The sequence below is a fragment of the Lampris incognitus genome, chromosome 2 (genome assembly GCF_029633865.1).
Source record: "Lampris incognitus isolate fLamInc1 chromosome 2, fLamInc1.hap2, whole genome shotgun sequence".
Taxonomy (NCBI): Eukaryota; Metazoa; Chordata; class Actinopteri; order Lampriformes; family Lampridae; genus Lampris; species Lampris incognitus.
The window spans coordinates 98,168,411-98,184,338 of record NC_079212.1 but is presented as its reverse complement, the minus strand read 5'-3'; the positions used below and the strand labels follow the sequence as shown (position 1 = coordinate 98,184,338).

The following is a 15,928-nucleotide window of genomic DNA, read 5'->3' as shown; positions in this document are numbered from 1 at the left end:
CTTCGAAGGGGTCTCAGCATCAGCAGAGATCCCACCCACCCCAACAATGGACTGTTCTCCCCCCTGCGCTCTGGGAGGCGCTACAGGAGCCTCAGAGCCCACACTACCAGGCTCAAAAAGAGCTTATTTCCACAAGCTGTTGCCCACCTGAACCTGGCCACCCACTGAATGTCTGTAGATATTTTTAAATATTTTGTACTCTTGCTCTTTTTTAACTTATTTTCAGCTTTTAGTCTTCATGTGTGTATATCTTATACTGTGTTTGTCTGTGTCTGTCTTGCATTGTTTGGTGAAGTCACAGCCCTCATTTCCTTTTTAACATGTGCCTGCACATTGTTTTTAATGACAATAGATTGAATTGAATTGAATTGAATCAAAAAAGACATGCATGTTGGGGTTAATAATCCTGTCTGTGCCCCTGAGCAAGGCAATGGAAAGAAAAACTGGAGTTGGTCCCCAAGTGCTGCAGTTGCCCACTGCTCCTATACAATAGGATGGGTTAAATGCAGAGGATGAATCCGTTGTAACAATACAATTCGTTCAAGAATACAATGACAAATAAATAAATTGGCTTTAAATCACAATATATGACAAATTGAACTTGGACACGGTGTCAAAAGCATTGTTATAGCCACAAAGTAATGCACGTGCGTGCGGTCTTTATGAACGCTCAATAATCCAGGTAAGAAAATCAAATAAAGTTGAATCAGTTCTCATCTGGATACAAAGTTTATTGACAGATCGGTTTCATCACTCATCTAAGTGACCTCTTTAGTCTAAACTGACTTGCAGGTATCCCCACCCTCATCGATCGAAGAGGAGGAGGACAACAGCTGCCTAAGTGTAAACCAGTGGTGATTCCGTATGTGGCGGGAGTGTCGGAACAGTTGAGACGCATATTTTCCGAACACCGCGTCTCAGTTGCTTTCAAACCCCAAAACACGCTGCGCCAGAAGTTGGTCCACCCCGGGGATCGGGTAATAGAGTGTACGCTGCTAAATGTCGGGAGTGACTTGTGTGAGGGCAATTCATATTTGATGTTTGCTTACTTCTAATCTTTCACCGTGACTTTACATTGCTTAGATGGATGCTTGAAGTCCATGTGTAGTAGAACAAAGGTAGTCTTATAAAGTGTCTTCTCCAGGTGCACAAATAAGGGCCTATTGTTAATTGTTGACTGTATGGGACACTCACTGAGTGTAGCAAGTCTGTACGCAGTAAATTGGAGAAATGGCCTTGGTGGATGAGCGCTGGAAGACATGAGATAAGGAGGGGAAGAACAGACAACTGTCCTATAAGACAGTGTTTCCCAACCCAGTCTTCAAGGACCCCCTATCCTGCAGATTTTCTTTGCAACCCTGAATAGGTACCTGTTTGTAGTTATTCAACCAATCAGCAATGAATTATGTCAGATGTTGCACACCTTGCATAATTAAGTGCTGTGAGATGATTGGTTGACTAAGTACAAGCAGGGCTACCTGTGCAGGGTTACAATGAAAATCTGCAGGATAGGGGGTCCTTGAGGACTGGGTTGGGAAACACTGCTATGAGAGCCTGTACTGTATTGATCGGTGCGCATTCAGGCACCTGGGCTTGGATGCGTCTGTTCATGAACATATATTAAAATTGTGTGACAATACTGTCAGAGATTTTTATCTCGTTCTTCATTTCTGTCAGCGTGGAGTTCAATAATTGCCACAGCACTTGTACATAAGGGAAACTAAACAGATGCTGGGCAAGAGGATGGCACAGCACAGGAGAGCCAACGCGTCAGGCCAGGACTCCGCAGTCTACACCCTTCTACAGGCCGGTGGCCACTCTTTCAAGGAAGCGAATGTGCACATCCTTGACAGTGAGGAACGCTGGTTTGAACGGGGAGTCAAGGAGGCCATCTATGTTAAGAGGGGACGAGCATCCCTGAACTGGGGTCTAAGAGTGCATCTGTCGCCATCTTACAATGCTGCGATTGCAACCATTCCTAAATCCTCTGTGAATAGTACACATGGCCATTGAAACTCCAGTTTATGGTCACGCCCATATTTGCCTTAAAACGCACCGTTGTTTTCGGTCATTATGCAACTGTGTTGTTTATAAGGGTGGGGACACCTGCAGTCAGCTGAGCCTGAAGCGGTCACACAGATGAGCGATGAAATGTATCTGTCTATGACGTATCCAGTGAACTGATTCAACTTTCTTTGACACGTGTGTGTGTGCTCTTTCCCCCTTTTTATCTTCTAGTGTAGATGAAGATAACAGAAATTGCGGTGGCGAGGACAGGGGAAGTGTGGCTACAGGCAGCATCGCGCAGACAGACGTGACAGGCACCGATAAACACGAACAGATAAAAACGAATAAAATAAAATGAACGTTATGTAACGGGTAATGACTTACACACGGTCGCATAGAAAACAGTCGCTGTGTTTCTTTCCCCTAATGACAGCTGATTTCATGTTCGTGAACAAAAACGAAATGTTAGCGTTGAGTTTTGACTTTCACATGTTTTGCCGTTACTGTTCGTTGAAATCGAATACTGGGAGCCCACGTGACCGCGCCCAACTCCCCTGTCCCGAATTTCACCCATTCTCATCCAGTCACCCTGGTCTAGATGTCTGAAGCAGGACGTTTGCAGCAGTTGTTTGTGTGCGTTTCTCTGCGGTCTTAATGCATCTCGCTAGATCTACCGTCTGAATGAAACATTGTGTAGTCGTTTACAAGACTACACAATCTGACAGCAGAAAAGGAACCTGTCAAACCGGTGGCCCAAACTGAAGTCAACCTTTTTTTTTCTTTATCTGACACTTGTGAGTGACTATTTGATGCAGCTTAAACACAAGTTATGACTCTACTTTATTTACATAGTTTGTTCCAGGAGCAGAATTACGCCACAACAAGTTATTCTGAAAAAAATTAGGCCTTTCAACACTCAGGTGTAGAGTCTGTGTCTCTTGTAGGCACGCCTCAACTTGCCATCTCAGCACCTCTTGACAACCTTCTCCATTTTACCTCACCCCTGAATAGCTGCTCAAAATTGGTTATTTACACTCTATTAAACCTGTGTTGGCATATTGGCGGGCCGTGTGCATACATGCGATGTTGCTGGAAGAAAAAAAAAAGTCGATGCTATCATAGCTCTCAACTCAGGTTTTGTCTCTGTGTGGAGTTGTGAAAAAATGGCCTTTGCTGTAGAGATAAGAAATACTTAATACACTGTTCTAGCATGGCCTCTATGGTTCGGATGAGCAAAACGTTCACACTAAGGTTCAGGGGCAGCACACTGACAGAGAGCACACACAATAACCCTGTCATTAAATTCACCCCTTGGCAGGGAAAGCCCCACTGTTGCCACCCACACTGGCTCACGTTTGGTGCGTCTGTGTGTTCCTTTGTGATGTATGCCAGAGGGATATCTCCCTTTGTCCTGCTGTGCTCCCGCAGTCCCACCTCTGCAGACAAAAACTGCGGTGAAAGGAAGACAATGTCTCCATGGTGACACGGTAACATTTGCATGCCGTTCCAGGAACATGCTGTGTGAATGGGGCAGCTGTTCTGTGTTTTCTCAGTGTCAACAGCCTGTCGGGGCTCCGACGCCGGCATCCCAGAGACCAAAGTCTTGGATGGTGCAGCGCACATTGGAGCGGGGTGTTGCCAGCTGCTTTCGCCGCTATAGTTAGCTCCACGCTTCTCCTGGCATGACCTTTTAGGTCGGTCGGCTTGTGTAGGGATCTGGCATCGCCTGTGCAGGCTCGCACCGGCGGTCAGGAGCAGCAGAAGACAGAGAAATGACAGGCTCCATCCAGGCACCATTTTGGGGCCGGAACTGGTGAGCAAGTTGGGCAGACACACAATGAGGGACTTGGCTGTGTGTAAACAGGCAACAGCCCACAGCTCCTCCATCCGCCAGCTGACGTGGAGGGCACAGATGATCCATACTGACAGGCAACAGAGGTATCCAGCAGCAGGGGACAGCCTCCTCCCCCTCTCTTCATCTCCATCTGTCTGACTTGCTTGTCCTTCATCCTCTTCCTCCTCTGCTGCTACCTCTACAACATGAGAAAGCGGTCCCGAAATGCTCACCCGCTCGACTTCACCTGCCGTCCCAACGGGGTCAGCAAGGGGCCACAGGTGTCCCATCACAGTCTCCAAAGCAATCAGAGGGGCTATAAACAGCACGACGGTCCCATACGTATGGCTGAGAAACAGTAGGAAACGAAGGGCTATGACGTCGCTAGGCAGAGAGAGCTGTGGTAGCCAAGACTCAGCAATATACAGGAAAGTTAGAAATGCTGGGGAAAAACAAAAAAAACAAAACAGTACGAATGAGTAGAGTCAGACAAGGAGAAACTGGGGGGAACTAGTGGACAGTCCTATGTGGATATGTGGATGCATACGGACCCTTACCTGTGACTAGGAGGTCGGTGAACAGCAGTAGACAGCAGCAGCAGAAGCTGATGGGACTGGAGGAAGTGGTAACCGAGGGCAGGAAGAGAAGGCTGCAGGCCACTTTACATGAGGACAACACTGTAGCTGCCTCCAACACACCATCCATGGCTAGAACAAAACGACACAAACCGAGGACGAAAACGTCAGCAGAATGGAGCCAAACTGGTTCTTCCTTTATCTTTTTTTTTTTGGCCTCAGGGGAGAAGACCTCTGGAATGTCTGGAACTTGGATAGCAGCAAACCCCTCCATCTTACATGCTCTTTTAACATGTGGGGACAGATTTATTTTTTTTCTGGACATAAATTTGCATTCACTTCATAGACTTCGCTATTCTGATGTTTGGTTTTTTTTATTCCATGGCAGTAGATCAATATTTCTGTGTACACTAGCAGTGGACCCTGGACTATTCTGCTGCCTTGCCTTACAGTTTATTGTCCCTCCATAAATTAATGAAATATTATGTTTGAATTGCTTCTTCTGTAAAAGTGTATGATAGATATTCTACGTCCATTTTAAAAATCTTTCCTTCTTTAAAGATAAACAAGTATAAAGACTCTCCTGTATCAAATGCAACTCATCCAAATTAGATTATGTCCCGTATGCAGACACCAGTTATAACTTGTCAATGTCACTAGTGAACTAGTACACAAGCACAGCCGCACCATCCTGAATGGTGCAAATCAGAAATGTACAAACTGTAAATCATATTTGTACAGCGGTGCAACATGATGAAAGTCAGCCCCAATCACGGTCACACAGGGTTCCTAGTGAAACGTAGATTTGGACTGAATTGCTGTCAAGTTGTGTGTATGAGTTAATTCCTTACCTGCGCTCACAGGAGCCCTCAGAGCGGCATGTCAGTATGAGCCACAAACGTTTCATCCTGTTTCTTCACTTCCCCTTTGCCCCTCCCGTTGGGGATAATGAGGTCGGCCCCCCTCCTCCACCTTACACCTGGTCTGTAGGAAGGTGAGAGCCATTTGCCTTTCAGAGGGTGTGGCAGTGTTTGTATAGAGCGCTGGATAGAAAACCTGTCAAACAACTGGCTGTATAGAAAACATTGAAAGAAGAAACTTCTGAAAAAAAATAATGAAATATTTAAATGTTTACCATTTGGACGACACACTTACACACTTTTGCAAAGGGAAATATAATGGGACTGGAATCAAATGATTTCAGACAGGCTGATAAGGTTGTGTGGGTGTAAACACTGTGTGTACTTACCAATGTCCCCTTTCAGCCGTGACATTACAGCCGTTAATCGGCAGCACATTTCTAGCTCTTCCACATTTCAACCAGGTTTTAATACTTTTATCACGACGTCCTTTGTAGTTGTAGTTAAAAGGCAAGCGGCCCTCAGTTGTTACACAGTGCTGCCATCTCCTGCTGAGCTCAGCATTGAACCTATTAGAGCAGCCTGTGTTAGAAAGAGGATTACATGTCAAATGTTGATGTCATTTGTACCTTGGGAGAGGCAAACTCTCCAGAATGTCTGATAAAGGTTAGCAAAAGGGGTCATGCTTGCGATATTTACCATTGCATGAAATTAAAATATCCCAACAAGTGCAATAATATTGTTAAATCAGACTGATTTTAGGCCCTGTGATCAAGTAATCCATAAACATGTCTTCAGTTTAAATCCATTGATCCGTGTTGTCATACAGGAAGAAATATCAACCTTTTTCTCTTTTTTTTAAATCAAATATCAATACAGTGGGCAGAGGCTGCGTTTCACTGGGGCTCATCTGAACACGTTGTCAGTTGAATCCCAGGAGCTCATTCGCGTGTCTGATTTATTCTGCTGTTGTTCGGCAGCTATTACCCAACCAGCGATGTAAAACACCCCGACCCGTCTCATTCTGAAACCGCTAAAATGGGTTAAAAACCTCCTCGGTGAACAATGCTTTTGCCTGCAGCACCCAGAAGTGAACAGTAGGCGACCCGGAAGATCTGAACTCCGTCTGAAAGCAAGCAGACGGAGCACTCCAACCCTTTATAACACACACACACACACACATATATAACGTACATATACATATACATCTGCAATCCAAGGTTCAGGTATGTGGGCTACTCTTTTGCATGTCTCTGCCTTGCTTCGGCTTATTGTGCGTGGCAATTCACAGCTGACTCGGCGTCGCTTGGTTTATTGAACGCTTCACGTCGGACTCCCCAAAAGAAAGTTGCTATTTAAAAAAGACGGGATTGCGGGCGCGGATGTGGGGAAAGACGGCGTGTCTCGGTGCCATTGTGCGGCTTGTGTGTCGCCTCGCGCCGGAGGGATCGTCGCGGGGTTGACACGCAGCGCGTCGGACGGTAACATAGCTGCGATTGTCGTAGCGCGCGACGCTCTCGGCGAGGCGTGATGATTGTTGTAGGAAGTGTCTTGTGTGTGTTTTCCCTGCCTTCCTCCTGCAGCCGGGCTATTCAAACCTGCAAATCAAAGTAAACAAATCATCGGCGCACACTTAATGCAAATAAACGGAACGGCGCGTCCCGAAACACGCCGCCACCCCATTTGCATAAAAAAAACCCACACACAACGAAATATGCTGCTATAATTTGGGATCTGCAGAATATGGCGTCCCGTCCTTATAAAAATAAGACGGGCTGCCATTTTTGTTTTCCTTTTGTCTGAATTTTTTTTTTTTAATAAACTGTCTGAGAATGTGGGAGAGGCTGCGGACACCAGGCGCTGGGGATCGTTTTCCCCGTGGCAAAGCCCGTGTTTTGCCTTTCAGTTTAGAGGTAAAAATAAATAAATAAATAAAAATAAAAGTAAAAGGGGATTTCGTTTGTGGGATTTCGGTGGTTGCGTGGATCTGGCGCAGTCAGTGCAGGAGGATAAAGGGGGAAAAGTTAAACCCCAACTTTAGTTTTCACCGTATCAATAAACCGAACGGCGACACACGCGCCTCTACTGCACTTATGTGGCGTTCGCGTTATAAACGCTGCATGGCGACCAGGTTGTGCAGGCGACTTTTCAATGCGTGACATTAACGGCATTTTGGTAAAAAAAAAAAAAGTGAAATAGGTCTGTGCCCTTTGAGAAACATGTTTTTGCTTGTACACGTGAATGGGTGTCTGTGTCGACTGAAAACATGCGACATTGGTAACTAACATAAGTGCCTATAACCTTATGCATGCACGTGTTATTTATTATATTTACAGTATTTATGAATTAATACTGGTTTCACTTGTGCGCTCAAATGTTTTTGCAGCCACAGCAAAACTGTAAATGATGGTTTATTACCTAACCCCCATGCGTGACACACAAAACCATTCTTTAACCTTACATAAAATGTATATTCAAGCATTAGTGGAGAAGTGGCATCTTGCATTCTCAATGTACTTTACTTTGAAACGTCTCATATATATGTGACATGTTTACACCAAAATCACAGGACAAATTCACAGCAATGCACAAAAAACAACAACCTTTTTTCATGTTGAATTTGCCCTGTGTAAAACAGGACTTTTTTTTTAGTGACATGTGTCATGCCATAAACTGAGAATAAGCCATATTTATTAGCAATAAACCACTCATGCCTTTTGGCCCATATCCCTCCTGAAGTTAGAAAGTATCCAGGAAGTGAAATTTACACCCACTGGCATCGTTGGAGAAATATTTTGGGGTTTACGTTCATACGCCTGGACATATCGGTTTTGTTTCTCTTGGCTCCTAGGCATGGACTGTGCTCCGCTTTAGCTAAGTCAAACAGACCTGGAATGGTGGAGGGTGCCAAAGCACGCAATGCAAAATGTCATACACAGACATTCATAAGGCCTGAAAAGGCAAGCAATGGATAGAAAGATGTCCAGAACACAAGCATTACATTTTTTATTTTTGTATAAAATAATAACATATTTTGCATTCTTTAGGTCCATATATATATATATATATATATATATATATATGCATATTTGTAATACAAAAATGCACTTACTGTCACAAAGATAAAAACTGTATGCTAGCTGTATTTGTAAAGACTAATACTACTCAAGTCTCCTATTGCCACTTACAGATTAGTGTAACATGGGCTATATATTTGTTATTATAAAAAAAGCCCTTCCATCTTGTTTCCAGTTAGTTGGATTACTGACCTCTCTGCCACTGGGATGGGAAGAGTCATTCAGGTCTTGTTGATGCTGTGTTCTGATGTGACTTTGTGCACTGTGGGTCCCATGTTTCCCATGAAATTACCTTTTTCAGGCCCATGTGTAAAGGAGGAGCCAGTGAGCAGCAGATTACAATGCAAGCCACGCCGGTTAAACATTTCTGTTTTCACTGATAACAGTTTTCTCTTACATTTTCCCTGAATTAGCGGTTGCAATCATGTGAGCCTATCTCTCGGCAAATTGCCCATCATGCATCTGCGCAGTTAAAAATCCTCAGAAAAGACTGCCACAGCAGAAGGTTCAATGCCCCCTCGATCCCAATTCGTCCTTTCCTTATGCGACTGTGTCCCTCAAGAATTTCTAGGCTCTCTTACTTTTCCACAAAACAACTCAAAACACAAATTTATTTATTTCTTTTTTTGGTCATTAATAGATAATGCTGAGGTTGTTTCTCTGAAAAGTCAAGGTCTGTCAGAAAGAGGTTTCTCGTTAGATTTGCCATGCATGGAAACCCACTTTCATCTTGGGTTTTAAAAAAAGAGAGATAAAGAAGTGATACATAATGTCTTTTAAAATTCAGTGTCACAAGACTGGTTATCTCCCATTATCACTTTAAGGAGTGCAGCTCAAGCGATACAAGGCAATGTTAACCATTTTGTTTGCTCAAACACAATCTACACATTGTCTCTAACAATATCTAACAAACTAGGGGGGGGTTCACTCATGTACTGTATACTCAATTTATATGGTGCATTTGTAACACTTGCATACTTTGCTATTTGTAGTTGGAGTCATCGACAGCTGCAGGTATTGAGTCATGCCCTCAAAATCCCGTGAATGACCCCGATATAATTATTTCAGGATGGCTGAACCTCGCTTCAACAGTCCCTATTTCTGGCCTCCACCACCCACGATGCCTGGCCAGGTGAGTAAGTCTCATGTGTTCAAATAATATTTTTGTCAGAGAATGATAAATGATGAATTCTTTACATTCTGAGATTCGGGGGAGTACTTGGAGTATTTTGATTTATTTCTTTCCCTCTACGTTGTATTTAGTATGTTGATAAGCCTGCATGGAATATGATAGAGGACACGTGATATACTGTATAGCTATTGATCCTCAGAGGCTTTCAGTGGTCATAAGTGCAATGCCAAGTTGCATCCAGTAGAGGGAACCAAAGCGGCATCAAGCACATTCTGAACTGATGGACGGTCTCTTGTCACAAATGTTGTTTCCTGGCTGTCAGCTGGATAACCTAGTCTTGATCAATAAAATCAAGGAGCAGCTGATGGCAGAGAAGATCAGACCTCCGCATCTTCCTCCTGCCACAGTCCCCTCCCAGCAGCCCTTACTGGTCCCCACCTCACAGACGGAAGGCGGCCAGCATGGGATGTCCATTCCCAAGGTCCAGCAGATGCCGGGACTCCACACACATAGCCCATCCCAGCCAGATATCGCCCTGCATGCCCGCCCTGCCTCCAGCTCAGTCACAGGTATACCCCCACCCCCTACACACACCCACACACCTTGATGTTCATTGCTCATCAGCTTCCCCTTGTCTGCCCTCAGTCAAAACCATTCAGCCTGCTGTGACTTGCTTAGTGATGTGCATGACATTCACTCATTCGGCATTGGAAGAAGTGGCTCATCAATTCATCCGTTACCTTTCATCTCCCCCACCTCTCATTATGAATAAACAGTTTATACTGTCTCATGATTACAAGCAGCGAATATAATTTGTTGTGTATCGTGGCCAGTTGTAAAATGTGATATCAACCAGCGGGACAAAGGGACAGAGACTGTGGGGTGGGGTGGGGGGGGGTTTACGTGTAAAAATTGAATTTTCTGCACATCTCTAACAGGGCGTATTCTGGGGGATGTGAACTTGAATCTGGATGACAAAGCAGCTATAAAAGCTAGAGGCCTGTGGGAGGACTGGCATTTGCGTCAAATCATAGATCAACCCTCGAGAACGAACCACCTATCAGGTAACCACATTGCTTTCACACCATAGGCCTTAGTCAGTGCAATTAAAAAGGAAATAATCACGATTTTCAACATTATCCCTATATGCATGTTGTAGTGATAACAGTCCATTAGCAGCCATGATACTGAGCTGTTTTCTGTGTGACTCTGAAATGCTGCTGAGATTGTGAGGAAAAGTGTCCTCAAGTGACGTTACTGGCGGACAGTCTGTGAATGAGAAAACGTATCTCCTGGTTTGATGACAAGCTGCCTTGCATAAGAAAACACAAATATCAACACTACACATGGCTGTGAAAGAAAATGTGAATAAGAACGCTACATACAGCTGTATAATGTAGCATCATTATTTGTGTTTTCTTATACAATGCAGCCTATAAGTGAACCAGGAAGTAAGTTTTCACATTCGTGGACTGTCCGCCAGTGAGGTCACTGGCAGACACAGCAAACAGAGCTTGACTCTTTCCCTTAAATGCTGTGCAAACTGTGTAGTATTTCAGGAAAAGGCCATGGTTTTGAGTCTTTTTAAGATAATATTTCCACCTCTTCCCCCCCTGCATCATTCAGGTGTGGCACTGGCATCCAGAACTGGCAACCTCAACACCTCAGAGATCATCACTCCTAACACGCCCACCTTAAGCGGCCAGAGTCGCCTGGGCGGGGCGCCCTCCCCCCACCTCTTGTCAGGGTTAGCCGGCGGCCATGGGATGGAGCCTTTAAAAAGCGTCGGGGGCCTGGCTGGACTCCTCGGGCCTCCCCCCAAAGTGGAGCGTAGCCGTAAGAAGATTAAAGCGGAGAGTGGGTCTTCTCTTTTGGTGGTGCCCTACCCCATCCTAGCCTCAGGCAACGACCAATCCTGTGTCACCATCACAGCCAAAGAAGGCAAAACATACAGGTAAAGAAAGGGTCATTCTGGCAATTCAACATGCCCTGCCTGAGACTAGTGCTACCAAATGCATATCTAATAAAAATAGTGTCACTGATGTTTATTCTTTGGCTTACAGTTGTTTCCTAATCACAATCTGTCTGTGTATGTATGTATGTATGTATGTATGTATGTATGTATGTATGTATGTATGTATGTATGTATGTGTATATATATATATATATATATATATATATCTTTTGTGTACATGTCTGATATGTACTTGTTATCCACAGGTGTAAAGTTTGCCCGCTGACCTTCTTCTCCAAGTCCGACATGCAGATCCATTCAAAAACCCACACAGAGGCGAAGGCTCACAAATGTCCCCACTGCACCAAATCCTTCGCCAATGCATCCTACCTGGCCCAGCACCTCCGCATCCACCTGGGTGTCAAGCCCTACCACTGCTCCTACTGTGAGAAATGCTTTCGCCAGCTCTCCCACCTGCAGCAGCACACCAGGTCTAACTTTAACACTTATTCCACTCAACAGTGCTTATCTATACTTTTTCATCATAATAAAATATTTGTTTAAAGCTTTTATCCTTCGAGGGTAATTTGACTTGAGCATGAATGCCCCCCCCCCCCCAGCAAATTCTTTTACATCACACAGCATTTTGCACTACCTGGAGTTGCTGATGATATGATTGTAAAGTCTTTGGCTGTTTGCCACTGAGCATCTCCAGTAGGGCCCAGTGGTCGCTCATTGTACAGTACTGCTACTTCATCTGGTGTAACCAGCTGGAGGCATTGCATATTTTTTGTTTTCAATAGGAGGAATGACTATTTTTGGGAAAGACAAACTGAAAAATATTGGTCAACATGCTACATTGGAAACAAACTTCCAGCAAGGCATATTGAGCTTGTTGATTAGTGTCAGTCCAAATGCTGGACCCCAAAGTGAAGAATTGGTTATTAAAGCAGTATATTGAAAGTAAGAGGAGATTTTTTTTTTTTTTTTTACAACAAGCACATTCGATCACTCAGCTAGTGTTGTCTCTTTGGAGAGACCGTGATCAATGGGTGGATTAGTTATCAAACATGGCAATCATCTTTATAATTTTTTTTACTTAATGGAGTCTTTTAGAGTTCATATTTGATATACAAGAAAAGATTTAAGATTAGTTAAAAGTCATTCATTCTGTTCAATTTCTTTCAGAATCCACACAGGTGATCGACCATATAAATGTGCCCATCCAGGATGTGAAAAAGCTTTCACTCAGCTATCTAATCTGCAGGTAAAAGTTGACAGGGACTACTCGGTCTTTCTCTCTCGCTACCCCCACATTGGGTGTGACAGAAGGGGCGGCTGCTGCTGATGTCAGACCTATTCCAGTACCTCTACATAATCATAACTGTGGGCTTTCTCGTTTATTTTTGACTCAGTGTAATTGACCTTTCGCAAAGTCCCGCCCCCTTAGTTACTGTTGCTATGGCGGTCAAGCATTTCAGAACTATCCAGGAAGTAGCCGGAAAACACCAAAACATGAAGGAAGAAATCAGCGCATTGTGTGGGTAAAAGTAACAGTAATAATATGTTAGCTGTATTAGCTATCAATAATAGCTAGTAGCAAGCTTAGCTTGGAGCAGACAGGTATTTTTGTTGATTTTGGATGGATGAAGCTGGCCATGGGGTCTGCTATACTGCCAAATGTATTGCCGACATTGCGCTTCTTGCGTTCTGGGTTTCGGGAAGGGAAAGAAAATTACACCCCCTCCAAACTTTTCAGATATCTAGTATCCGATTTGCAGATCCCATAGGCACACCGTTTCAGCGTTTTGTTGTGTGTTTGAAAGCTGGACGGACCGTTGCTAAGGTAGGATTGGACAAGCACCGTTCTGGGGCAGTACTTTGCGAAAGGTCAATTAATTATGGGCAGCACGGTGGCCCAGTGGTTAGCGCTGTTGTCTCACAGCAAAAAGGTCCTGGGTTCGAACCCCAGGCCGTCCCAGATTCTTTCTGTGTGTAGTTTGCATGTTCTGCATGGGTTTCCTCCGGGTGCTCCGGTTTCCTCCCACCATCAAAAAGACATGCATGTTAGGGTTAATACTCCTGTCTGTGCCCCCGAGCAAGGCAATGGAAAGAAGAACTGGAGTTGGTTCCCGGGTGCTGTAGCTGCCCACTGCTCCTATACAGTAGGATGGGTTAAATGCAGAAGACAAATTTCACTGTAACCGAACAACTGTACAATGACAAAAATAAAGTGACTTTCTTCTTTCTCTTCTTATTTGTTTCATCTCCCTACCCAAGTCTCACCAGAGGCAGCACAACAAAGACAAGCCCTTCAAGTGTTCCAACTGTTACCGTGCCTATTCAGACTCTGCCTCGCTGCAGATCCACCTGTCTGCACATGCAATCAAGAACGCCAAGTCCTACTGCTGCAGCATGTGTGGCAGGGCGTACACCTCAGTGAGTCTGCTCAAGTCGATAATTTCCTAAGAACTACATCTGTCAAATTGGTTCACCAACTGTTATTTTAACAAAAGTGACACTGTGCCTGTTGCTGAATAATTAACGTTGATATGGGATGTGGCATGTATTGACAGCTCTCTCTCTCTCCTTCTCTAGGAAACCTATCTAATGAAGCACATGTCCAAACACACGGTGGTGGAGCACCTGGTGACCCATCATCACTCCCCACAGAGGACAGAGTCACCCAACATCCCTATACGGATTTCCCTCATCTGAATTTCTCCTCCCTCCCCTCCGCCAATCCCTCCTCGCCCATCCCTTACTTTTCCATTAGAGACATTTCCTGGGGCATCCACTGTCCTGTGATGGAGTCCGTTTTTCCCAGAGATCGCTCCAAAAATGTGCCAGATTGTATCGGTACCTTGTGACGAGGTGCTCTTTTAATGAGTGTATACACTTTTATTTTCTTGCTGTCCAGATAGTATTATTGGAGACATCCAAAGAGGATTTTTACAGCACTTTTAGGCCTGGAAATGATGGGCCAAGGTTTTGATGTTTTGTTTTTTTTGTTTTTTTTTTGTTTTGTTTTTTTGTCTAACTTTACAGAAAAGGTATTGCTCCAGGCAGCTAGATGTAAAATGTAAAATGTTTTTTGTGTTGTATAGGATGACTTTGGCTTTTTATATTGCCATTTTTTTTCCTTTCATAAACCTTTGCAAAATCTATATTTGCATCCAAACTTTGTCTTCCTTTTGCTAGGTCAAATGACCATAAACATGAATGCTTCTGTCAAGTGTATCCATGTAACTTGTGCCACTTTTTACGTTAGTGTTTTGCAGCATTTTGCTCATTGAGTCTGTGTGAATGTTAAGACACGTAATTGGAAGTGTCAGTACTTTTACTTCATGGTTCTTTAACAACGCATTCTGTTTTTGTGTTATGAAAATTGCTTAAGGCAATCCCCAAGAGTCCTGGATTAAATGTGGGCAAATTTAATCTAACCAGCTATTACAAGTTTAAGGGCTCACCCAAATTGAAGCACTGCCACGTAGTGACAATTATCACCTTAGCACTGAAACCACAAGGATCCATCATAGACTGGCTTAATGGTCTGAGCCACTGCAAAAAAAAAAAAAATCAAATATTTTATTAGCCGGTGTCACATTCCTGTATTCTTGTCATGATTCATGTGTTGAGAATCAGAGCATCTACTTTCCTTCAAGTATCGCCATAGTGACAGAGATGGATCAATCTGTTTTGATGTTGCTGTAAAAATCTACTTCTTTTATGTTCCGGTCAAAACACCCTAAGAATGTACTGTGCTATTTTTTTATAAGCCTTCATCTTCCCAATTTCCTCATATTTATAATTATGATTTTACTATTACATTGAATGATGCACTTACTGTATTCTCTCTCCATGTTGTACTTAATTGGGTAAGCACAGTAAAATGTAATAGCAAAACCAAAATGTATTTCCCATCTGCAGATGTGTTTCTACCCTTGCAACCTCAATGATAAACTCCCTCTGTTTGGCATTCATTTATGATGCATAGACTCAGTATCATTATGTAAAGACAGCCCTATTTTGAGTATTCATTCTGTCATCATAATAATTAACATGTTGCCATTTTTATATGCGTTAAAGCCTTAACTTTGTGACAACTTTAGAATCTGTTTATCACTTTATGTTTGCCTTTCATGTCATAGCATGCTATATACTGTAAATAAACTATATTAACTGTTAACCCCTTTATAATAAATAATTACATAATTAGTCATTAGTGAAAACCCCTTTTTTTTCTTGCATCATCTGATGTGATGGCATGCAGTCTGACTGCACATCATCAGGTCAGATCTGTGAGGATAAACCCTCTCCGAGCAACATGATCAAACATTGTTTTAGGATAATTTTGTTTATTTCCACCGACCTTTTTTCCAATTGAACCTTGACTACCATTCCAATAGCAAATCCTGCAAGTTGACCACATCGATCATACTCTGAACCACCAGTCAATGTGACAGTGATGGTTGTCTACCGTAAATCT

General features: G+C 43.5%; 1 protein-coding gene and 1 long non-coding RNA gene across 3 annotated transcripts; one reads left to right on the top strand and one right to left on the bottom strand.

The window, feature by feature from the left end:
- Nucleotides 1-4,150: 4,150 nt before the first annotated feature.
- LOC130106589 (uncharacterized) lies at nt 4,151-5,492 on the bottom strand. The gene is made up of 3 exons (XR_008809746.1): nt 5,268-5,492; nt 4,399-4,548; nt 4,151-4,283 (listed from the first exon to the last, which is right to left on the bottom strand). It is a non-coding gene; the product is annotated as an uncharacterized LOC130106589 (long non-coding RNA).
- Nucleotides 5,493-6,378: 886 nt separating this feature from the next.
- znf362a (zinc finger protein 362a) lies at nt 6,379-14,270 on the top strand. Of its 2 annotated transcripts, none has more exons than XM_056274669.1 (9): nt 6,379-6,502; nt 9,422-9,485; nt 9,841-10,054; nt 10,424-10,549; nt 11,112-11,439; nt 11,706-11,930; nt 12,628-12,706; nt 13,720-13,878; nt 14,038-14,270. In XM_056274669.1, exons 2-9 carry the CDS (start codon nt 9,423-9,425, stop codon nt 14,155-14,157), a joined length of 1,314 nt encoding a protein of 437 aa, XP_056130644.1. In that variant the 5' UTR covers nt 6,379-6,502; nt 9,422; the 3' UTR covers nt 14,158-14,270. The 2 variants fall into 2 exon arrangements, with proteins under 2 accessions (XP_056130644.1, XP_056130643.1); XM_056274668.1 differs by having other exon boundaries at nt 9,808-10,054.
- The last annotated feature ends 1,658 nt before the right edge of the window (nt 14,271-15,928 follow it).

What these genes read in the sequence shown, in the direction of transcription:
- znf362a (XM_056274668.1), top strand. Translation starts at nt 9,423, where the DNA reads ATGGCTGAACCTCGCTTCAACAGTCCCTATTTCTGGCCTCCACCACCC. An exon ending in CACCCACGATGCCTGGCCAG is followed by an intron (nt 9,486 to 9,807) that starts GTGAGTAAGTCT and finishes CCTGGCTGTCAG; the next exon opens with CTGGATAACCTAGTCTTGAT. An exon ending in CTCAGCTATCTAATCTGCAG is followed by an intron (nt 12,707 to 13,719) that starts GTAAAAGTTGAC and finishes TCCCTACCCAAG; the next exon opens with TCTCACCAGAGGCAGCACAA.